Here is a 25032-nt window from a genome sequence, read left to right on the forward strand (position 1 = left end):
TATATATATATATATATATATATATATAATAGTTATAGTAATACATTTTCCCATGAAGGCATATTTTCATGAGCACTTGATATTATGATATATTATGACAGGTTTTTTGTTAATACAACCAATTACAAACATAATTAGTAATTAATATTAACAATTAAGACAATTAATTGTTAATAATTACTATATATATCGAAAATGTAGAAAATATTTATAAACCCACGCATTATGGTCAGATATAATCATGTACACTTGAGTTTACAATAAAGTTGCAAAATAGTTGACAAAAATAAATAAGTTTCTTAAATCGAGAGGGCTTTTATTTTTTGCATTTTTATTGATGACCTGAAACATGTAACATTCAATAATCATAAATTATTATTAAGACCACAAGCTACATGATAAAAATAACGAATAAAAACTATAATAAAACATGAACGTACATATATATATATATATATATATATATATATAGATCTAAATTATCATTTAAATTATAATTTTGCAAAATAATTGTTAATTGCACAATAAAAACACGGTGCAAATTAATAAAAACGCAAATTCTGCTTCTGGCAAATGAATTGTTTACAGTTTGACTTTTTTTCAGTAACTAAAATTTTGCACCGGAAGTATCTGTGTGACGTCAGTTTGTTATGCGCACCAGCTGATCATCAGGCAGAGCTATCAGACAACACTACTCAGACGCACAGAAACCCCAACATTCTCCAGAATCGCGAATAAACTGTCGTTTTCGCTGCACGTGAAGTCAAATATGTCGGGACAGTAATTTTTAAAATAAAAGAAGACAGCTGTTTTTACGAGCTTTTATGCGCAACACTGGGGACCAAAACACATTGGCCTGCTAAAGGTCTCTTTTCTGAAGGTGTTTGTATGCGGTTGTTTTGACGCGCAGCCTCCATATAATTGTAATATGCGATGAAAACGATTCTTTTCAGCTTTGAAAGTCATTTGTTGCACGGTTTGCCTCTAGACGTATAAAGGAGCGCCAGTGCCTCAAATTACTGGACTTTCAATGCAAATCAGCTAGCTCACAGCGAAAACTTCCTTCTGCGAGAAAATGTGGTGGAAACTCTTCTTTTTGCTCCTTTATTTTTTCATTTTATTCATTTTGGCTCGTTTTTTTGAAGCCATCGTCTGGTATGAAACAGGAATTTTCGCCACTCAGCTGGTGGATCCGGTGACACTGAGTTTTAAGAAACTCAAGACCATCCTGGAGTGTCGTGGACTGGGATACTCCGGCCTGGCAGAGAAGAGGGACGTGAGGGAACTGGTGGAAAATTCGGGTAAATATCTCGAACCCAACTCTGTGACATTCACAGACATTATATAGATAATATATGATGTAACAGTTCAGTTTATGATCATATAATGTTTGCTTTTGAAGGGGAGCTGATGCAGGGGGAGCTTTACTCCGCTCTTAAGAATGAGAAGGAGCAAGCAGGATCTGACTCCAGTACCACTTTTAGTGGAGAAATGCACTTTTATGAATTAGTGGAAGACACAAAAGATGGTATATGGTTAGTCCAGGTAGGTGTTAATCCTCAATCTGAATGTCAGAAACTTAAATCTGCCATAAAATATAAATCTATATATACCTGAGCATAGTTGAATAATAAAAGTTCAGTACATGGAAATAATGTACCGTGAGCCTCAAACTCAAAATTAATGTATAGGTGGGTGTAAAACCCTGGTTAAAAAAAACAGGTCAATCCCAACAAACACACAAAATCATTAATATACACAGCCAGGTAGATTTTGATTGGCCACAGGATTTCCAAGTAAGATTACAACATTTATCAAATTCCCTATCTAAGCTTGCATTAATTCTTACTATGTATGTGGGACTCTTATCTTGAAAACAATGCAGGCTTTAAGGAAGAGAATCAGTTCTTTTAAGATTTATGACCACAAAGTCCTATTAGTTTACATCATGCACAGAATGCAAAATGCAGGATATACAGATTTTACATTTATTTAGCTCCACTCCGAACAGGCATAAATATTATGTATCTTTTGTTAGTTTAAATTTGTGTATGTTTGTAATGAGGCAACAAACACATGAAGACGGCTGAAAAATGCTAATTTAAGGGTGAATGAAAACCAATGAACTTTATAAAACACATCTGTTTTCTTTGCAGAGGTTCAGTTAATTCCTGAATGTGTTTTTTAAGTATGTTAAAATCACAAAATATGACTCATCTATATTCTTATTGCCTTCACAACTTGGAAGCAAACATAGAGGTAAAGTTGGTTTTATATTCGCATATTTGTTCATTTAGAAGTCTCTGTCTTGTTTACCATGTTACTTTGAATATTCGATCGGAATTAGCATGCAAATATGACTTCTAAACAACATTAACACTATGTAATTCACTGTGAACAATGTTGTACTTTAACGATCATTTGCTGCTAATATGATTTCGCTATTTACAATTTTCAAATAATATTTTTCTGGAATTATATTATTCAGGAGAATGTCTGAATATCCGAATATAAAACAACCTTTACCTCTATGAAGCAAACTAGTTTACTCTGTCGCTCGCTCCTTCTAGCTAAAATAAACCTCTCTACCATTTAGCAAGGTTACTCAACTTTGACAACTGAAGTATGATTATTTTGCATGTGTGTTTCAGAGTACATCACAGTGTATGTATGTGTGTGTGTGAGAGAGAGAAAGAGAGAGAGAGACAGGCACTAACATGAGCTGCATGAGCATCAGAGCAGTGCTTATTAATATTCACAACCCTTCCAAAAGTGGTCAAAACCTGGCATAATCATATTAGAGATAATTCCTATGGGTTGGAAATGGACCTGTAAAACAGTTTTTGGAGAATTGTTGCAATTACCTTAACCACATGCCTTCTATTTAGACATCACAGAACAATTTAACATGTTGTATCAATGCATTCTAGGGCACCTTTAAATTCACAGGTGTAGTTCATCTGAAAAATCCTGCAAATATTTATTCATCTAAATCATGTCATCGAGAACCGACAATTATTAATTGGAGAAATCTCATACAAAATATGAATTCCATTTTAGGCCATACAACAATAGGTAATAGTAATCTCTAAAAGAGATGTAAAATCCTAAAAGGTAGACTTCATGTCTCATGCAGTCTTCATTGTGCTGAAATTCTTCTGTTACTTCCTTTTGAAATGATGTGGTGGGCGTGAAAACTTTAATTTTTCAGTGAACTAATCTTCTGAGGCGGTTCAGAAACTGAAACCACAGCCTACTCATTTTACTCAAAAATAATGTCTCCTGTTTTTATGCTAGGAAGATTGTGTGTGTGTGTGTGTGTGTGTGTGTGTGTGTGTGTATTAGTAAAGAATAAAGTGTAATTTAGTATCTTTTTATTTAGTAACTTTTTTTCTCCTTTATTAGTTCTGTATGTTTTATTGTATAAATGTTACTACACGATGCATGTTTTTCTTTACATAAAATATGAAAACATAGGATTACACTATTTCACAGGATACTTGTTACCATGTAAATATAGATTTAAATACTGAGAAATAATTTATAACATGTTCTTACAGAGTTAGGATTATACATTTGTTTGATTTAGGAGTTGACTGCATGTAATTATTCATAATTTACTGTTATTTTTAAAGAAGGTACATGAAAGGTTTAACAAGGACACTCAACAAATAGAATTTGTTTTTATGTAAATAATTTTCTATTTGTACTTAGGTAATCGCCCAAGATAGAAATCCACTGCTGAGCACTGCCAACTGGGGCAAAATGGTACAGAAAGTTTCTCAGTTTGGCATTCGAACAGGCACTTTCAACTGCTCAAGTGACTCAAGGTAAGAAATGACTCACAGTTTTGTTTTTTAGCAATATTTTTAGCCTCTAGCAGACTTTCACATTCCTGTAAGCCTAGTATGGCATGTTAGAAATGCAGTGCATGGGTAACATCTGATCCAAATATGCTTTTTAATTTAAATAAGTGTTCAAAATAAAATTTTTAGGGTAATTATTTACCACACAGGTTCCTGAAAATGTGTATATGTATGTGCAAGATGGTGAATGTGCCAGGTTCTTAAGGGATCAAGACACCCTGGAGTACCTTTCTTGAGATTTTAACAGATTTGTGTGTGTGTTGAGCATCAGTTAAGACAACGTTAGTACCTGTAAGCTTCAATTGTGGGGAAAATTGGATGATTTTAAGCTTTTGTCAGCTAATTTCATCATCCGGGTTTAAAATAATTTTTCGGGATAAAAATCGGTGACATAGCTCGCATCTGCTAGTGGAGTAATGACACATCGGTTTCTCATTATTATTCACAGCGGAGTTTTCTTATCCTATGAGAAGACCCTGCATCCTAATTATTCATGAGAGCACTTACTCCGAGAGCCTGCTTCCATGATTCACTGAATTTGTTGCATGTTTTTCTACACGATGCTGCCAGGGCCGATACAGCAAAGCTGTTGGTTTGTAGAAGCATTTTTGTCGAGAGAGCTGTACGAGAATTGGAGAAAGGCGGACTTTGTCTTTTATCAGTTTAGTTCATTAACATTCAGACACATCGCCTATATCCGTTCACCTATTTTTAAAATTCCCCAGATAACCTGCAGGGCTAATGGTCGAAATAGTCAGGGCAAGCGACCTGCTGCACTGCTATTCACTGTGTCTGCATTCAGACCCAGGGATTCAGGAGTAGATAAGTCCTCTTCATTTATAGTGTTTATATAAACATGATTATCTTTATAATGATATAATAAATTGTGGTTATGTGTATATAAAATTACGAATAACAAATGTAGCAAGATATTAAGTTACTTACTGTTTATTTCTTTACATTTTAACTTTGTAAACTATAAAATCATGCATCTCCTCACGGTTTGTGTCTCATTTTGTGAGCCAACTGACAACAGATGGTCGCTCTCCTCTTTTTCCCCTGCTCTGCCGGCGATGCCCACTCCTCCCTCCGCTCGCAGCACTCCACGCCGATCATGAAGCATTTTTTGAAAAAATTCTGAAGTAGACTTGAACCGCTAGAGGGGGTTTTATAGCCCTTTAAAAATGTAATAATATCTGTGCGTAGCTAGTGCAATGATATTCTGCATGTATACACCTTAAAATAGTCCCCTAACCAGGTAACAGCGCTGCTTAATATCATTGCATCTGCTGCAGCCATAGTACGGCACCAAATTTTATGAGTGAGCTGCTAATAGTGATTTATGCTACACTAAAAGTGCTCCCGCCAGACCAGGAGATCATCTGAATGGAATCAAAAATGGTTAAATAGCATTTACCATCAGATATCCATACGGCCACCAATCTATTGTGCATTCCTAATATGAATTCTAATTTATATAAAAAAACTAATAATAGTAATTAAAAAAGAAAGTTTGCTTTTATTGCTATTTTCTTTGTTTCTCCAAACATTTTTCTTTTCTTTATTTTACTTTAAGCCACATGAGAAATATGTAAATAAATAATTTAAGTTTTTAAAATTTAAACATTTTCATAATAGAGGAGGTGTCATTAGCTATGTTTCCATCCAAAAATACTAAATAAATGAATGCGCAAAACAGGAATATCGCATAAAAGACATGCGAACAAAGCAGCGTTTCCATCCAACAAGTCAAAGAGAACTAAATTGCCATTTCCTGATTAACTGGTGCCAAATATCAACAGTAAAAACAGAATTTACTGTGGTAGGAGAAGCTACGTAAATCTTTTCCTTGTTCGATTAATGACTTTCACCTTGAAGACGATGCCGAGACACAATAAACTCAGATGCTCTTTGAAAGTTCTGGTGGTCATTATTAATATAATAACACTAATACTGAGATGGTTGAGGCGTTTTATAATGACCAAAACAACATTTTAGATGTTTTACAATGTGGTCAGCTTGCTGGTTTGTGCATTCACACACATTTTTACCATCACATTATCTCTTATATCAAGTCACCTTTTTTTACTACTGGAATTTGTGTGGTAAAAATGTTTCCATCATAGTTTATGCGCATTTTTTCTTATCAAATAAAAAGTGTATTCTACTCAGTTATGCGCATGCATTTTTAATGCACAATTTCCAAGTTTATGCACATTTTGGTGTTTCCATCAACCGATTTTTTATTATTTTTTTTTGCGTATCTCCAAAATGCACGTAAAAATAGACGGATGGAAAAGTAGCTAGTGTCTAAGATAATTATTTTGGTCACACTTGGTTTTTGGGTGCAATTCGCCCTATTAATCATTAACCAAGACATTTTGCTCAATAAACTTATAATTTGCTGCTTAATAACAGCTATAAGGCTAGTACTTGGGTTTAGGTATTGAATAACAGTAGGAATCCAGAATATACATTTTAATAACTAATAAACAGCCAATTATTAAATAATAGGCAGGTAAAAAGCCACTTGTTAATAGTGTGAATTGATAGCTATACACTAAAGTGTTCCCGTTTTTTGTTTCGCCTTAGGTATTGCCATAAGCGGGGCTGGATGAAGTCTACCCTAATCATGTCTGTCCCACAGACCTATGCCTCCAAAGGGAAGGTCATGTTGAAGGAGTACAACGGCAGACGCATTGAAACAGAGCACATATTTAAATGGATGACTGCGCATGTCGCCTCTCGCATCAAAACAGTCCGTTACTCCGATCAATTAATGGACGACTGGTATCAAATGGAAAAGCAACCAGTAAAGATGTTCTTATTTGCCAGACTGCTTCAGCCTCCTGCGTTCTTCTCAGCTCTCAGCATTAAATTCACGGGCCGCATCGAGTTCATCTTTGTTGATGTGCGCAACTGGGACAACAACACCTGTTTGGAGGAAATTGGGGTGCAGCAAATGCCCTCATATATCCTCAAAACACCAGAAGGCATCTACAGATACGGCAATAGCACTGGGGAATTCATCTCCTTGCACGCCATGGACACATTTCTTCGCTCCGTGCAGCCAGAAGTCAATGACTTGTTCATTTTGAGCCTGGTCATGGTCAATCTAATGGCTTGGATGGACCTTTTCATTACGCAGGGAGCCACCATAAAACGCTTTGTGGTTTTAATCAGCACTTTGGGCACTTATAATTCCCTACTTATCATTTCCTGGCTGCCAATCCTTGGTTTTCTGCAGCTTCCATACTTGGATAGCTTCTACGAATACAGTTTGAAATTGTTGCGTTACGCAGACACCACTACTATCGCCTCATGGGTCCGGGCAGACTGGACCTTCTATTCTTCTCATCCAGCTCTCTTCCTCAGCACTTATCTAGCCCATGGCCTTCTCATCGACTACTTCGAGAAAAAAAGAAGATGTAGCAACGAAGACCAAAATGCAAACAACCTAGAGTGGCTGTCAAGTCTTTGGGATTGGTACACCAGCTACTTGGTACATCCTATTGCCTCTTTCCAGAACTTTGAGTCAGACTGGGATGATGATCCTAATTTCCTTTTGGAAAGGTTGGCATTCCCAGATCTCTGGCTTCGCCCACTTGTTCCGATAGATTACATCAAGAACCTGCCCACCTGGAAGTTCAGACTCCTACAGCCTGAAGGCTCCAACCTAGCAGACCGCGACAAACGGCAGAAAGCCACGATGAACCAAAATGAGGACTCCAGTGGGAACAAGGAAGCGCATCAGTGCAGTTCAGACGTTCTTCATGATCATTACGGGTGTTCAGCTGCAACCAAGTCAGAAGAGAGTTGGTCTGGTGGAGAGGAACAGGATACTGATTGGTCTCAGTGGCCTTGTGGTATGCTTCACTGCACCGAGTGTGTCGTATGTCTTGAGAACTTTGAAACGGATTGCCTTGTCATGGGTCTACCATGTGGCCATGTTTTCCACCAGCAGTGCATCGTGGTCTGGCTGGCTGGAGGGCGGCACTGTTGCCCAGTGTGCCGGTGGCCATCATACAAGAAGAGACCCGTACGACAACGTGCAACTGAACAACTCGATCCAGAATAGCCCATGCGTGATTCATTTACGTCTTGCTTCCTGCACTTATTTAAAAAAAGGAAAAACATGACTTGATGTGTCCATCTTTAGTCTATAGATTCATAACATGGGTTCCTGGGGTTTTTGTTGGTGGTTTTAACTTGCACAGTCATTAATTAAATTCATACTTCCCAATATTTTTCAATAAAATTAAAAGAAAATGCTAATTTATGCAAATTATAACATACTTAATGGTAGATTCAACACACATAGTTGAAAAGCTTCTGTTTTAGCGCCCACACATCATACATCCCAATAAAACAAAAGAAAAATCCATATGTTCCTGTACCTGAGAATCACAGTTTGTGTTCAGTGTGTTTCCAAATGTGAGTAATCTGTCTAAAATTAATCGGGGAGAATAAGATTCTAGGAGATGTGAGCCTTTATATAAGGTTTACTCTCTGGGCATGTAAATATGATTAAATTTTTTTTTGTAAGGAATTACAGCTTTACATTACTTGAGTAAAACGGCCCTGTGCAATTGAAAATGGCTTAGGCACTGAAATGCAATTAAAGGCTCCATCTTCAAATAAAGTTGTCTTGTGGGAGCATGTTTTGTTATTTTTAACAGCATTTTGCCATTAACACTAATAAAGACTTTACACTTTGACGTTTGCTGTTTGTCAGGGTGTAAAAGTAATTTGGGAACCTTTACCTGTAATGACATTAAAATTCAATAAAGTCCTGCTTTCTCACCAGTGGTATAGTATCTATGAATTTACTTTTTGAAATAAGTTAAATTCTACCATTTTAGAGCATGTTACACCAATAATCTATAGGGGGCAAATATGTCTATATCAAATGTTTCTCAACCACTTTCCTGGAGGCCCACCAGCACTGCATGTTTTAGATCTTTCCTTTGTCTGTCAGACCAGTTACCGGTCTTTCAGTCTATTCCAATGAGCAGGGCCCGGTTTTTTAAAAGTAATCCACTAGGATTTTGGATAAGGGATTGGAACAAATCTTGAAAATGGGTTTTTCAAAAGAAAAAAATGGATTACTAAATCAGATTAGATTATGTAATCCAATCTTGATTTTGATCCGGATCAAACCTTGAGTTTGGGTTTTTCAGACCTTTTTTGTAGGATTTGGATCACTTCGATCCAAAAAAATCTGGATTAAACTCAGAAGGGTGGATTCAGCATGGATTTTATGCCCAAAATGTAATGAAAACTTTAAAAAAGTATCAAATAATTACTATATTTGGATCATGCAGTATCTTACAAGATATCCTATTTATTCATAAGGTTTTAATTGTATTTGTTCATTCATTAGGCTACAGTGATTAGGTAGGCTTTATCGTATTCAGCCTTTCAGTATAGGCCTACAGCAAAGTAGAAAGAGTTTGGCCTCATAAAATAATCCCCCAAACAGCTATCTAAATTGACTAAAAACAAGAAATTTGATTCTGTCACTAATTTATAAATATATTAATCACAATGGTAAAATATTTTTCTTTTCAGAATATTTATTAGGGATGTATGCAATGATTACAGAATAAACAAAACAAAAAAAAATGCAAAGAATGAGAATCTCAATTTTTTTAAATCACTTTTAACTATTGCAAAAAGAGACTGAAAGGGCAGAAGCACAACTTCATCTGGCAGAGGAACAACTGACTCTGACTGACCAAATTGCAGCAAACCAAGGCCATACTTGAGATTCGCCTTCTAGCTGGTCTCTCCTCATCAGACGAGGAAGACTGAAATTATTGTGAAGGTTAGACATTAAGTCTTTTTTTTTTTTATTCAATACATCTATATTTGAAACTTGTTATAAATATCCTCAGTGTACAGTGTTTGTGTTGTAGGTCTCAGATGAGCGTACTGCTGGAAGAGGATAGGGTGGGGTTTTTCTCGTTTTAAATTTTTATTTATTTATTTTTTTTAAATGTGTGTGTTTTAATTTCAAATAAAAATAAAGTTATATTGACCCCACACTGGCCATTCTACTTGTTGCACTTTAAATATCTATAGTTCTACATTGTGATTTCCCATCCTGTTTGAGCACTGGTTATCCACATTTAGTGATCCTGAAAATTTCCCATCCGGATCAGATTGATCCAATCCGATGTTGCTTTGAAAAACTCAAATAGTAAACTGGATTACGTGATCACGGATCGCAAAAACAGGATTACTAAATCCAGATCTATTTTATTAAACCTTTTGAAAAAACGGGCCCTTATGATCTGTGTGTTTGGTTAAGGGAGACATGGAAAATGTGGAGAGACTGTGGTCCTCCAGGAACGTGGTTGAGAAACACTGGTCTATATTACATAAATCACACATAACCTACACAGACATAGATTTTAGGTATATATATAGCCTTATATCTCCTACAATAACTGATCATGGTAGCATCCACAATATAGTACTGTATATAATAAAAAATAAAGTTACTAAAGTTATGGGAACATTTCACTGATCTATCTTGTATAGACAACAATTAATATTGAAAAAAAATTACTTATTGTTAAATTTACAAAATACATTAGCTAATTTTTACTAATGGGACCTTGTTGTGAAGTGTTACTAAAGATTATTGAGAAAATGCCATATGCCAGTAATTGTCATTTGCAAGGGCTACTTACCTATATTTCAGCGATCTCAACGAAAGCTCCAAGCTATCTATAATAACAATAACCATGTATTTACTAAAAGTATGAGCATATTTTCAAATAAGAAGCAAATAAATCTAATTATTTTCCGTCTTTACTGTGAACTCGTGACGTATTAAGCACGTTGGGTGTGCCTACCGCGCATGCGTTGCTCTGTCACTACGTTCACCGCCAGTGCTGGAGCTAATCTACAGTGTGCTGGGACGAAATTGCTGTTAAGGTTGTTCACTTTTATGATGTGTTGCTGAAACCAGTGGCATATTCCTGATCTTCAATCCAACACTCAGTATCCGAAGTGGCAAGCATGCTGCGCGTCTGTTGGAAAGGGGCACATGCAGCAGCGCGGGTAAGTTTCTTCTGCTTGAGCGGTCATTCAGTGACCCACAGCGAGGCCCTGCGTTTTAAAGCGTACAATTAAACTGCGGATTATCATAAACCCTACATTATTTATTTTATTAACCTATATTTATTAAACTTCATAACGAGTTTATGGTTTTATTTGTTGCGACTTGTTATTTGCGGTTTAGATGGAACACAGTGCTAGAAGTGCTGCTGTACGTCAACGACGTAACGTTGAGAAGAAAGAGGCGTTTACAGTTTGATAGGCAAATTCTTTCAGCCAATGAAATGTCACTATTAAGTGAGTGACTGCTTTCTCCACCAATAAACTACCTCATGTGTACGTCTGCGTAAATGTGGGCGGGATGTGTATGATTCATTTTTTCTGTCACCCGGATAACCAAGCTAGTCAACAGCTGTCTGAAAATCTTAGTTTTACATGAGTTCATGTCTGTTTTACATACAATTGTGTTTTACCAGAACCATTTTCATGCCAAGCGTATTATGATAGAGCTGTAACGCTGTTCTGTAAACACCGTGAAACACACGTTTTGTCCAATAGAAGGACGTGACCTTGCCAGGGAAAGTTCAGAAAGTTTCCAAGACAAACGCTGCCAACATGTCTATTGCGTTTCTATATGTTAATTAGTCAAATTAACAATTGTTAATATGTATAACAGCTGTTAAAATAACCAACATCTAAATGTATACGCATTAAAGATTCATTTTAAGCATTAAAGATTCAAAAGTTCATTCATTCAAAGTTCATGTTTTGAGAAACCACCAACACACACAAATTCCAAATAGAAGTGTTATTATTTAGAGCATACAAAAACAAACAAACATTAAATTAGCTCAAAATAAAATATCCGATCTTTACAGATATACAAACTGCACAAAAAGATTACCAATTTGAAACCCGCTGAATAGCATTCGCATTGGAAAGATGTGGCTCTTTGTATTTAATTAACGTTTATGTAAGACAATGCTTGTATTTAGTGTAAACAATGCTATTTTTTATGTACTTAATATTTTAATTCGTCATTTATTTTGTTGTAGAGCATGTGAGATGATTTGTTTGTTTGTTTCTCTGCAGCAATGTGTGTGTGGTAAAGTGAAGGCCCATCCATTACAGCACTGCCGCAGATACACCACAGCAGGAAACTCTGGGTATAAAATCAAACAATTAATTTCCACTTAAACAAAAGTTTACTGTGATTTGTTTATACGCAGATTTGTTTATTTTTCTTGTAGTTAATTGGACAATTATTAAATGAGTGACTTCTCAATCATACATTTACACTTATCCATTTGGCAGAAACATTTATCTAAAGCATATTACATTTCATTTATGCTGCATATGTAGACATTTTTTCTATAATGTCATAGTTGTCAGTCCCTATTTTGTATCACTTGAGCTAAAGAAATGTTTTTATTTATTTATTTATTTATTTATTTATTTGCTTATTGTTCTGCAGATCCTCCGCTGGGAAAATAGTGGCTGCTAGTCTTTTAACAGTGGGTGGTGGTCTTGGTGGGACTATCCTTTATGCCAAATGGGACCCAAAATTTCGGTCATCTGTAGAGAAGAGTGTTCCCTATTCGGATCAACTATTTGACATGGTGCTAGGGGCACCCCCTTCTCCACCCGTACCTATACAAAAGAAACCGGTAAGTGAAAGGGTTACGAACAACCAAAACACATTTTTTGAGCTGTTGACAGTCATATATGTGTCCCATGCTGCTAAAACCACTATTTGGACATATATTACACAAAGAAGTGAAAATAGGGTGTTTGTGCGTTACTTCAAGCAAATTCATTGTTCCAGTTTGAAACAAATTTATGAAGCTGCGTCACGCCGATTAGATCCTTGCATGTATTTCAGCATAGAGACTGGCTTTCTATACCTGGGAGTACTTTGTGACCTCTCTGAGTGTGCTGCATTCATTCATGACAAAGACTTGGTTCAAACCAAACAGTGCGCTCTATTGTGTATGCGGTGCAACTTCATTAATATGCATGATAGCTTCGAAAAAGAAAGAAGAAGAAAACAAGTGGGAGAAGAAGAATTGTTACCCATATGAGAGATACGGGTCATCTGTGTTGCGTTTTTAAATGTCCTGCAACGAAGGTTTTGTTTTCATTTTCCCGCTATGAGAGCGCAGCTGGACTCGCATGTAGATTACACTGCACGCAACACGCGGCAGAAATACGTTTGTATGGAACATTTTTTACTCGAGAGCTTGGCTTTCCGCATTTGCTGCTTGTCTCCTTTTAAAAAAGACGCAGCTCCAGTTGGTGTTGATTCATCTGTCTTTTTATTTTTTATTTTTTTATTCAAATGGCAAAGTTAATTCGTATCGTCAGCAGTACTCTTTCAGTGTTTAAAGACAGACCTTAGTCAAAATCATTTCGAAGCTTACAGTACATTAATATCACTACAATATTATGGACTGAAAGATCTGCTGTAAATGCTGTTCTCTGTAAACATGTAAACATTAAAGACCGTCATGTTAATTTCGATGCATTTTGTGACAGGATAGTCTACACACAAACGGCTTTCTGACGACGTGCGGTATCAAACATTCAACAGTCATTAAACAAAGTCTCTGTCTTTCTCCTCTGCATCTGTGTGTTTCTTTTGCCTCAGTGAAAATCAGCGTGTGCGTAAATGAAAAATCCCATTTTTATTCAAATCCTTCCATCTTTCCCTGCCCCGTCACTCCCACCTATACCGCGCTAGACACACCCACTTTCCTGACTTTTTCCAAACTAGAGATGTGAAAACACGCTGTTGAAACGGGGGTTTCATGGCCCTTTAAAATCACTTTAATTCTTAAAGAAGACACAAATAATATGCATTCTGTAATTAGATTTAGCTATGCAACTATGTGAGCATATTATTATTATTATATAACTGATTTTAATGACAGAATCAATGATGTTGGCTAATTTCGTATTTTTATTGAATTAGGAGACTGTCAAACCACTGCAAATCTCTTCATTGTCAGAAGCAACTAAAGACTCCAAACAGCCTAAAGCTAAAGCCAAGAAGTCTGATCCAGCACCTCCACCTTCTGTAGAGGAAGCTCCAGCACCAGCGCCAGCACTTCAGTCACTGGAGGGTAAGTGGGACTTGTACCTTTCTCAAGGCTAATTTATACTTTTGCCCAGTGCCACGTCGCAAACCTCTTTTGAATGCGCACGCACCTCACGAAACGTACATGCCTTTTATACTTATATAGAAGCCCACCGTGAAGTCAGACAGATAAACAGAGAAGTAGAAAGTTTCCCGAACCACGTCATATCATTAACATAGTTCAACATTTTTAAATTTGTTAGTTTTATTATTTTTTATAATTTATGTTAATGATTATAAAGATTTTTAAAATCATTCAAGATTTTTTAAATCATTATTTGACACATCACTTGCTTTTGTTTATATCTCGGACAGTTCTACCTATTAAAGGTAAATATCAATGACAACAGAACATGGGTTGCTCTACAAATATATTTTTTGTTATGGCATAAATAAAGGCCAAAAAGAAGTACATTTACTAAAAAATACTGACATTTTTAATAGAATAAGTCCACTTCACAATTCACACATTATTGTTACTGTCTGGCTAGTTTGTGTCCTCTGCTTTTATACTAAAAAGGCAACACTGGTCCAATATTACCTTTTAATCATTAACTTCACTTTTGCCATGGTCTTTTTTGGCTGTAACAAATGTATCTCTCAGGTTTTTCCAAACTTTTCTCCTTTCTCATGGCTGTTGCAATTTCTAGCTAAGAATTATTGACCATTGGGTTATCCCTAATGATCATACAAGGACAGATCCTAAAGATGTCTGTACAGTCGTACCTGCTTTAGACAAATCTCTTCAAAGTGATTCATATTCAACCCAAATGAAATGTGGCGCTGCTTGAACTGTTCGCTCGAGTCTCAAAAAATTATGTCGCTCACACGCAAAGCGAAACTTTGCAAACACAGTGATGATGTCACATTTGCTGTGCGCAGTAGCGAACGCGTTGGTTATAAACCAGGCTTCAGAACTTTCAGATGTGCAGCAGTTACTCCCTAAAGGCCCTGGTATGCTTAAACAAAATCAATAAAAGTATTGAAATGGCATAATTTCGAACAAAATCAGGCCAAAACGATGTTCGATTTGAGTTTGATTCCGCAGTTCGAAACAGCTCACCAAAGCCAACTTTTTGGGGGTGTTTGTTCTGGCTCCTAAACATCTTTGAGCTAACATTGGTCTGTGATGATTATGCAATTGGTGGGTGTGTCTTGAAACTCCACCTACTTTGACATGCTTCATATTCACAGAGTTCAGAGTCAGACAGGAGAAAAACAGCTAACACAACAACGCTTAGGACCCTATCATACACACGCCGCAACAAGGCGCAAGATGTGTTTGGCGTGATTTGTTGCTGATGAATTCTTGCACGTGACTCTTGCAATTTTCAACTGGGTGCCTCTGGGAAATGCTCATGCGCTCCCAATTTTCTTGTGCGCAAGGACGCGATATGTATAACAGCCCCATAAGCAGGTACTCTTCTCTTTACATTCAGAATATAACTTTACTCTCAATGCTGCACACAAAAAAATAATTTTGCCTGTTTTGGCTTAGTTGGGCAACCATGTTTTTGGGTGCAGGTGTTCTCCTTGGTGACGAGTATTGTCATAGAATGATTTCTGTTCAAATGCTTGCACAAGTTGCTGATCGAGTTAAAAGCAGTCGAAAGTTATTTAGAGACTGGACATAGACTGCATTTTACAGCAATAATTTTTTTTAAGCTCAATAAAATCAAAGTAATGTCTGTATTTCCTCTTGAGGAAGCAGCCACTCTCAACAGCAACCATTTCAGCTCGTGTATAAGGAAAATATAGCATTATGGATTGTTCACATATTGCAAAAAATTGCTTTATACACAAGTAACATATTTAAATGTTGCTTTTTACACAAGTAAGTATTTTGGTCAACTAAGGGAAAATGAATTACACATATCAGGCCAATGGGAGTATAACTAGATATCTATGAATACAGTATGAGTCACATGACGAAATATATTCTGTCATTTGCAGTTTTCAGATGAAATTATAATTTTATGTGTATCCACATAGGATAGCGCCATTAAAAGCTTTAAAAATGTCCTTTGGGATTTCTTATGTATGTAAAATAATGCATATGTTTCTAATCCTGAGCTTGTCAGGATGCCATTATGTAAGGAATGAGTGTTTTATTTGGTTGGTATTCCTGGAAGCAGTGTGTGGCCATTTTGCATTAAGGCCTGGTTAGATCAAAATGAAACCGAAAGCACCCAGGCACTGAGAGTGCTTTGGATTCAAGATCATGTGTTGATATAAGTGTATACAATTACGATTATAATAAATGATGGTGTACTTTTAGTATTATAATAAGATGTTTCTGTGTATATCTGTAGTGTATATTTTGGTGTCACTTTGTTTTGCTTGCAACATGGACAGTTGTCTATTTCCTTGCAGAGACTTAACACAATATCTCACGTCTTATTGATCATGGATTTATTTTCTCCAAACAAGGATACAAATACAACAGTTCTTGGTCTTTATTGTAGTTTGTAAGACTGACAATAGTACTGATGCTATAGTTTATTTGTACACTGAAGTGTGTTTTTCATGTACAGTACGTGAGCATAATGGTTGAATTATGGCTGGGTGTATCCATCTTTGTCGTTTAATTATTTGTTTATGGAATGAGAGATTTATGGGAATAACCAAGTCAGAGGAACCAAAACAAAAAAACTAGCTGTGCACTCATACTCGTACTGTATAAGAGATTGGTAAACTCGGTCCTGGAGGGTCTGTGTCCTGCAAAGGTTTGCTCCAACACTAATCAAACACACCTGCACATGCTAATCAGTGTATTCAAGATAACTAGAAAGCTATAAGCAGGTGTGTTTGATTAGGGTTGGATCTAAACTCCACAGGACACCAGCACTCCAGGAACGAGTTTGCCCATCCCTGCTAGTAAATTTAATAATGAGTTTTAAATTAAAGGGTTAGTTCACCCAAAAATTCTGTAATTAATTACCCTCATGCTGTTCCAAACCCTTGAGACCTACGCTCATCCTCACAACAAAGACATTGTACATGAAATCCGAGAGCTTCCACATTCTCCACAGACTTAAACCTTGACATGACATGTTTAAACTCTAGAAAAGGATCAAAATGCATCATCAAAACATTTGACTTGATAAGAAACTATAAGTAGCTGTGTGACGATAACCGCATCACTGCATTACTGCCATAATGAGACCTTAACCGCAGTGATGTGGTTATTACCGTTGAAGTTGGATTACCAAACTAAAATACTAACTGATGCTTTTTAAAACCGACATGGGCTGTTTCTTCATAATTTTTTTTGTTCCGTCAAATGAATAAAGCAGGCCTAACTTAAATCAACCACTTCATGAAAAATGAGAATTTTTAATGCATCGCTCTTATTGCTATATCACAAAGCTCTATCAACATTTTTGATACAAGTCATTATTTTAAAGATTATGAACTGAGAATATGATTTTACCTCAGATTTTACCTTAATTTTTCCATCTCATTCGCGGTGAGTTCAGGTGACGGAGTATTTTGAATTAGTCAAACTATCCTAAATTAATGTAGCCTGTATATCAGTATATCAATATAGGCTTTGCGTAAAGGCTGGTGAAATGTATTTTTTTTCATTACAGAAGCTATAAACCATTGGATGAGAGACAGCAAATTGCATATATGTTGATGTATTTAAAGTAGGCTATAGGCTATATAACATAATAATTTTGTATAAATAAGTTTACACAAAATGTAGCCTATATATATCACAGTTGTTTGTGATGCAACAGTTACAGTTAATTACATCCTTATTTCCTGTGGAGCAAAAGAAACACTGCAGTTGTGTTGTTGTGTAGCGGATGGGGACATACAAAAAAATACAATTCATATATTTTTGTCAGGGAAAATTTTTTTGGAACAAACTTAATTTGCTACAATTTGTATTTTAGTTTTAATGGGTTTTTTATTGGTCAGTTATCTACAAAATAAATAAGAAGGACGAATAACATTTGAGATGTAGAAAAGTGCGCAGGGTCTATTTTTCTGTGGCACAACACAAACTGGTTTATTAAATACAAATATAGTAAAAATAAAATAAAAGTGAAATATTCAGTTTTGAATGATGCATGTTTGTTGTTGAACTATGTGATCATATCTAAAAAAGTCGCTTATACTAAACAGTTTTCAACGTTGACAAAATCATCCATTAATCCGATCAGTTTTGTTTAATCAAATCGTTTTTAATCATTTAGACAAAGTAGGAATGTGTGTGTGGATGTTTCCCAGAGATGGGTTGCGGCTGGAAGGGCATCCACTGCGTAAAAACTTGCTGGATAAGTTGGCGGTTCATTCTGCTTTGGCAACCCCGCGTTAATAAAGGGACTAAGCCGACAAGAAAATGAATGAATGAATGAATGAATAGACAAAGTAGGTAAAAGTTTGCAAAACTAATGATTGATCTGCGCCGTCCACAACCAACTCGTATAAACATCATGTAGCCTACTTGTTGATTACCTGACCTGCATATTTACAGCAGCCCAAGCAAATATAACAGGATTCGAGCATAACGGTTTTATGCATCCCCAACATCCCTGCATTAACAAAAATCCGTTATCGTCACAGCCCTAGCTACAAGAACACTTTTGTGAATCAATCAACAGTAAAAAAAAAAAAAAAAAACTTTGTTGCCCTTTGTTTCTCTTTTTCAACAGGCATTGTCATTAAACTCTGTAGCGCATCACACATTGCAAGCATTGCATTGCCCGTAGTGAACTCAAACCTTGTTCTTGCATGGACAGGTAAACAAGGTCATTTTTAAAATTTTTGCACATGTAAATTTATCCATGCAGCTTAATATGATTACAGTTGAACCACTTAAGTCACATGGAATGGTTTAACAATATTTTGGTCCCTTTTCTTTGAACGTTTTGGTACCAATGCTATGTAGGGAAGATGAGAGAGCTCTTGAATATTATGTAAAATGTCTTAACTTGTGTTTCGACAATGATTGAAGTCATTGAGAGTAGTTAGTAACAGAATTCTCATTTTTGGGTGAACTAACTCTTAAAAACAATTAACACTTAAATTAACTTTATTAAAAACTATACATATGTCATGTTGTCATTGCGAATCACATTGCATTCTTGCCATTTCCAAATCTCCTCCCGTGGCCTAATGGGTAAAGTAAAGGGAGTAAAGTGTCCATTAAATGCACATGTAGAAACAGGTCATCCAAGTACTTTTCTCCTTTGATTTTGTATAAATTTGGAAATACCACTCATTACATTCTGAAATGTATGTAATTGGATATATTCATACACAGGGTGGTCATTTGAGTTTTTAAGCAGATACACGCACACACACAGTAACTGAATGTCTAACTTTATCTTAAGTCTACATATGCAAATGATCAAAGGATCACATGTCAGCAGATGTTGGATAACTGTCATTCACATCTGCTGAGCCGTGAACTTAATTTCTGATCAGGTCCTGTTGTTGTTACAGAAGCCTCAGCAGAGGCGGCTCATATTATTTCGGCTATCAGCGAAGTGCCCTCTGTGCCCGCACCAGGTACAAGTGATGAAAGCCCATCTGGCCACTCGGCGGCAGGTCAGCATTGGATCATTCACAGTCTTCTGCTTATGACAACTGATCCACAGCCTGAAAGATCAGTTAATAGGCAGAAGCACAGTGTCTCGTTTTCTCTGCATGTTCTCAAACATCACACCTTCTGGTTCATTTCCATCCATCTGCACGGTTCTGTCCTGTGACCCATGCTAACATTTTCTGTTCATTGTAACTGTGTCCCATATCAGAGGTTGCATCCTTAAAGTAATGGTACTCTCAAAAATGATTATTATTCCATAACTTACTTGCTCTCAAGACATCCTCTGTGTAAATGACTTGCATTTGTCAGAAGGACACAGAGTAGTTTTAATAGTTTTTCCTGTGATCTTTCATGCTCTGTAATGGTGTTGGGCAGTGGCCCTTTTACGCTTGCCTTGACCCAACTTCTACTCTAAATTGTGTGTTGATGCTCATGTTGCAAATAGGCTGAATTATGATAGAAAAGGTAAGTCAAGAGTTTGTTGTTTTGGCCTTAAGATGCATAAGCAGAAGCTCTGGTGATACTAGACCAGAGATGTCCATATTGGCCCATATAATTTTCGATTTGGCCAATCATCCCACCATCACTGTATAATTATTATAAATGACAAAAATTATGCATAAAAACATTTTATTTGTTAATTAACTTAATCAACAGCTGGTATGAACACACTTGCATTTAAAACACTTGGTACACTTTTTCAGTTTTTCAGGTAGCTTTAGGAGTCGATTATTTAAAGCTTCTTAGAGATGTTGTCAAAGTTCTTCTGGATTGAGTTTTTGTAGTACTGACTGTTGTCAGACTCCTTGTGCAAACAATAATCTCAAAGTACAATTACAATTAATGGCAAAAATAATGTTTGGAAATGAAAATTGAAATTTCAGACTGACATGCTACAGAAAAATAAAAAACAGAAAAAGAGTAATAACCCACTTTAAACCATGCATAATATAATAATATTAATAATAATTTGGCCCACCACCATTTATTTTTATTTTTTGTAGCTGAGCTACATAAAGACATAACAAACTGAAAATAAATGTTTCAATTAAATGCTGTAAATCAATCAGATTTTTTAATATACTAATACTGTTACTTAATGGATAGTGGACAGTGCAGAACACAAGCAAATCAAGGCAAAAACAGGTGCAGCTCGACTAGCTTAACTTCATTCTGTTATAATTTTATTATTATTATTTATTTTTTGCTGTTATAAGTTCAGTGTAAAGTTTAGATGGTTAAATTAAATTTCTATTTTCTTTTAAATATTAAATAAATAAGTAAATCAACAATGGCAACTTTAACAGAGTTTGGTATATTTATCTTCGACCCACCACCCTCAATCAAATTGGTTTTTGGCCCTTCATTCCCTGGACTAGACAAAGAATGATAATAAAGCTGGTAACGGATTAAAAGTGTAAAACTTTTTCATTGTAAGATAAGAAGAGCTTGGGTATTTTTTTTTGCACAGTCATACTTGCTTGGCGATATGACAAATTCTTGTATCTCGTATAGGGCCAGATTTATGCAGAATGATTTTGGTAGTATCTAACTTTGATGTTTACAGTGCGAGCCCAATTAGATCCACCTATTTGGTAAACAAAGCAAGTGTCTTATATATCTACCAAAAAGAAGAAAAAATACTGTACAAACGGTATTGTAAATAAATTATATAAACATTTTCATTTTAGTCAATAATAATTATAAATTTTATTTAAAAACTGAATAAATATACATTTACAAACATTTACACAAGTAAATAAATTGACTCAATGATAAGCTAAAAATTTTCGAAAACCTGTGGATTTCTGCATGCGCAGATTCCATGTGGGCTTACTAATATCCTAATAACAATATATATTATAATTATTTCTATGATTATAATCAGTTTATTAATTGTTTATATGTATATATTGACCGCATGTATTTAAAAAAAAAAAATAAGTACAGAATTGTACTCATTCATATGTGATTATATTTCTCAATTTATCTAGAACTTTAGGGCAAATATTTGATAAACTAATTAGAAATATGAAATAAAACACTCAACAAAAAAGTACAGATCTAAAATAAAATAAAAAAATCACTAATTAAAATGTTAACATTGGAGCTGTTTTTTATGTTTGTGCCTGCGTCCCTGTAATGGCGTATACTATTGTGCTCAAATAAATTATGAAAACCTATTAAAGTATTTTGTGACATCACAAGATAAACAATACAGCATAATATGAAACGGTAGACTTTTTATATTGTCCCTATGATGTTTATAGACCATTTCAATGTTGTCATGTCATTGGCTCATGAACATTTCCTGTTTATTATTATTAAAGGTTGATAAAACAAATTAGAAATTTAAGACTCTTAAAAAGCATTAAAAAGTCTTAAATTCTGAGTTGCAAGGTATTAAATGTATCATTTTTGATTATACAAAGTATAGTTGTATGCTGCCATTTAATCTGTAAATAGTGGGATGCTGCGTAGTTTATGAAATTGATAATATCCTGCTAGATTTGACATTACGCTGCTTTGTTTACTGCAGTAACCAAAACAAAATTAATATTTTCTGCTGTTCTGATAGCATTACTTAGTGGATTAGCATTTTTATTCAACATATGAATTTTTTAGTTTAGGATTAGTTTCTTACATTCAGTAATTACTAAATGTATACTGTAAATTAAAATGTCAATATTAACAGTTTAAACCTAAAGAGGCAAAAAAGAGTAAAGAGTTTAACCTAAACCTAAAGAGTCTTAAAGCAGGTCTTAAAATGTATTAAATGTTGCTCTCTTATTCCTGTATCCTGCATCAAACAATTTCATAACTGTAACAAGAGGCAATTCAATCATAGCTTAATGTTAAAAGAGCTATCACAACAATATCAATGTGTGGCTCTTTTTGGATTCTTGAGACCATTGTTTTCGTTTACATCCCTCAAAATGGTCAATTGTCATATGGCACAGCCCTAGATTGAAATCTAGTTCATTATATGACATGAGGAATGCTTTTTGTGTGGTTTAGTTTCCACAAAAGGCCTATTATTCAACACTATTATAGCCGGGATAAAATGTCATACTACTGTGAATCAAAATTCCTGTCTGTATCTACTGGTGGAGCATATTTTTTTATGACTGAATGTAATGAAATCTGTGCTTGTTAGGTCGTAGAACATCTGAAAAATTATATGCTTTAATCTTGTGGATTTTTTTGTGCCTTTCGGTGATCTGTGAATGTGGTTTTAAGAGGACAAAGACTTCAGAGGACGTGCTTTTTTAAATATCCAAAGGTCAAAGTGAATGTTGTTAAATGAGGAGGTCCAGCCTACAGAGGATTGCTCTTGTTGGAATTATGACAGCTGCTATTAAAGGGATAGTTCAGTAAAAAATAAAAATGAGCATTGAGTTTTTTAACTGTATGAATAAGTAATAAAATATAATTATGTAATTAAATAATTATGTGGGTTTATTGGTTACAAACACCATAAACCTTAGGGGTCCTGTATGTTTATGACCATAAGAAAACAGTTAGCATTGTATGTATTGTATTATATGCTTCATGGCCCATTAATTAAGAGACACATTTCAAGGGCACAGGAGCCCTGGAAATAGGACATCGTTCATTGCCCTACAGTAATGTGTTCTGTCCTGTAATGCAATGTACATATCCTCTGAATTGGGACACAGCTTGTATGATTATTGAGTTCTTTACTAACATTGGGTTGTTAACCAACTTTCTTCACCAGCCACTAACAAATGCACACTCTTTTGCAGTGATCTGTGCCAAATGTGTTGGAGTACTAGCCTCATGGGAACCGATCTTAAAATAAATACTATCACGCTATCGGTCAATGATACAAAAATAGATTCAGATCAAGGTTATTATAGTTTTACAATTGTGTACAGATTTGCTATGAATTTCAGTTTAGTTGTCGTTTATTTCATGAATGTTTTTTTTAGTTTTAGTTTAGTCTTTTTGTTTTGTCAATGCATTTCTATTTCATTCTAGTTAAGGAGAGTTAATGGAACACCACAAGAGTCAACCAAAGCAAATTTTTGTGTTTGCACTGCATACATGTGGTTAAACATACCTAGTTTACATTTTATGGCAGATAAAACATATTTTGGATGTTTTTGTTTGTAATCATATAATCAACTTGACTGACTTAAACTGGACAGACTGGTGGCTGTAAAAGCTCCATCTGCAGGCCTTTCTCTTAACAGCCACAGGTCAGATTTTTTCCAGAGTTTGAGTACTTCTGAATTCTGAAAATAATTATTTTATTTGCTAATTATTATTTTATTTTAGTGACTGTTGTTAACTTCCTTTAGTTGTTTGATTTATTTTTATTTATTTATTTTGAATGTTTAATTTGATCGTAATTATCTTGCTCTTTTGACCAGTAGTTTTTTTATTTAATTTATGTTTACTAAAATACTCTTTATTCAGACCATTATCAGACCCACTAGTTTTTTGCATTTCCGCGATTGCTAAATCCAACGTAAAATCAACAAAAAGTTGCAAAGTTCATAATAAACGCAAAATAATCGAAAAACATTTTAAAAATCTGATAAAACATCTAATTCCAAAACATATAATCAAATTATATTTATTTTAGTTTGCAATTGATTGTTTTACATGATTTATAGACATTGCATACGCAGCGCATGTAATGTATTTTAGTGTCTTTCGAAAAATGACATTTCACCTGCACCCTTACAGTCCTAACATTACATGAGAGTGAGGGGAAATGTTTTGCAACCTGTGCAGTAAACAGCGCAGATGAAGCGCGAGCGATTTACATGTGAAGTCAATACAAAGATGGCATTTGACATTCTGTGGTGCGAATTGGCTTTTTTGTGCATTTGACGGGCTTCAGACTGCAAAAAATTGGAGCAAACATCTAACAAACGGAGCAGTGGAACAGACAGACAAGCAAGTAGGCATGGGAAGATAAGTCAAGTTTCAAAAAGTCAAGGTTTTAAAATCACGAAAGTTATCCGTTATTCCCATGGTATATGTAAGGTCTTTTTAAACATGTTTTTCACAACTATTTCAATTAAGTTTTTTTTCTCCAGCAGAAAAACATCTACATCAATAAAACTCTACATCAAATAAACTCTACATCAAAATATACTGGTCTAAAATATTTGAAATGTTTCTTAAAATAAAATATATTGTGTTCAGTAGGGGGAAAAAAGTTTTTTTTTCTTTACCCCGACATTTAAAAGATCTTATTTTAGAGCAGAAATCACAATACATTGATACCGTGAAACCGTGATATTTTTATCCAAGGTTATCATACTGTCAGAAATTTATACCGGCTCATGCCTACAAGCAAGCAGCTTACAATGATGGAGGTTAACGAAAACGATTTTTTGCCATTGACTAGTTTTATGGCAATCCGT

The 25032-nt window shown here is 35.1% G+C and overlaps 2 protein-coding genes across 7 annotated transcripts in view; both read left to right on the forward strand.

The window, feature by feature from the left end:
* immt (inner membrane protein, mitochondrial (mitofilin)) overlaps positions 1–25032 on the forward strand; it is a 905839-nt gene that overhangs the window by 866669 nt on the left and 14138 nt on the right. The window contains exons 1-5 of one of the 5 annotated variants that reach the window (XR_015506636.1): positions 10735–10937; positions 12027–12100; positions 12409–12601; positions 13906–14056; positions 19528–19632. The exons of 1 other annotated variant lie outside the window; for it this stretch is intronic. Coding sequence is in view for 2 of the 4 variants with exons in the window: in NM_001001401.1 (NP_001001401.1) it covers positions 10896–10937; positions 12027–12100; positions 12409–12601; positions 13906–14056; positions 19528–19632 (565 nt within the window). In the remaining 2 variants the exon portion in view is untranslated. 5 annotated transcript variants of the gene reach the window in all.
* Positions 675–8672, forward strand: rnf103 (ring finger protein 103). Of its 2 annotated transcripts, none has more exons than XM_087280411.1 (4): positions 675–1301; positions 1403–1995; positions 2066–3830; positions 6459–8672. In XM_087280411.1, exons 3-4 carry the CDS (start codon positions 3766–3768, stop codon positions 7942–7944), a joined length of 1551 nt encoding a protein of 516 aa, XP_087136537.1. In that variant the 5' UTR covers positions 675–1301; positions 1403–1995; positions 2066–3765; the 3' UTR covers positions 7945–8672.

This window comes from Danio rerio, chromosome 14 (genome assembly GCF_052040795.2).
Source record: "Danio rerio strain M-AB ecotype USA chromosome 14, GRCz13ab, whole genome shotgun sequence".
NCBI classification, from domain to species: domain Eukaryota; kingdom Metazoa; phylum Chordata; class Actinopteri; order Cypriniformes; family Danionidae; genus Danio; species Danio rerio.

Coding starts and splice junctions, on each gene's coding strand:
- rnf103 (XM_087280411.1), top strand. CDS start 3,766: ATGGTACAGAAAGTTTCTCAGTTTGGCATTCGAACAGGCACTTTCAAC. Junction 3,831..6,458: donor AACTGCTCAAGTGACTCAAG/GTAAGAAATGAC, acceptor GTTTCGCCTTAG/GTATTGCCATAAGCGGGGCT.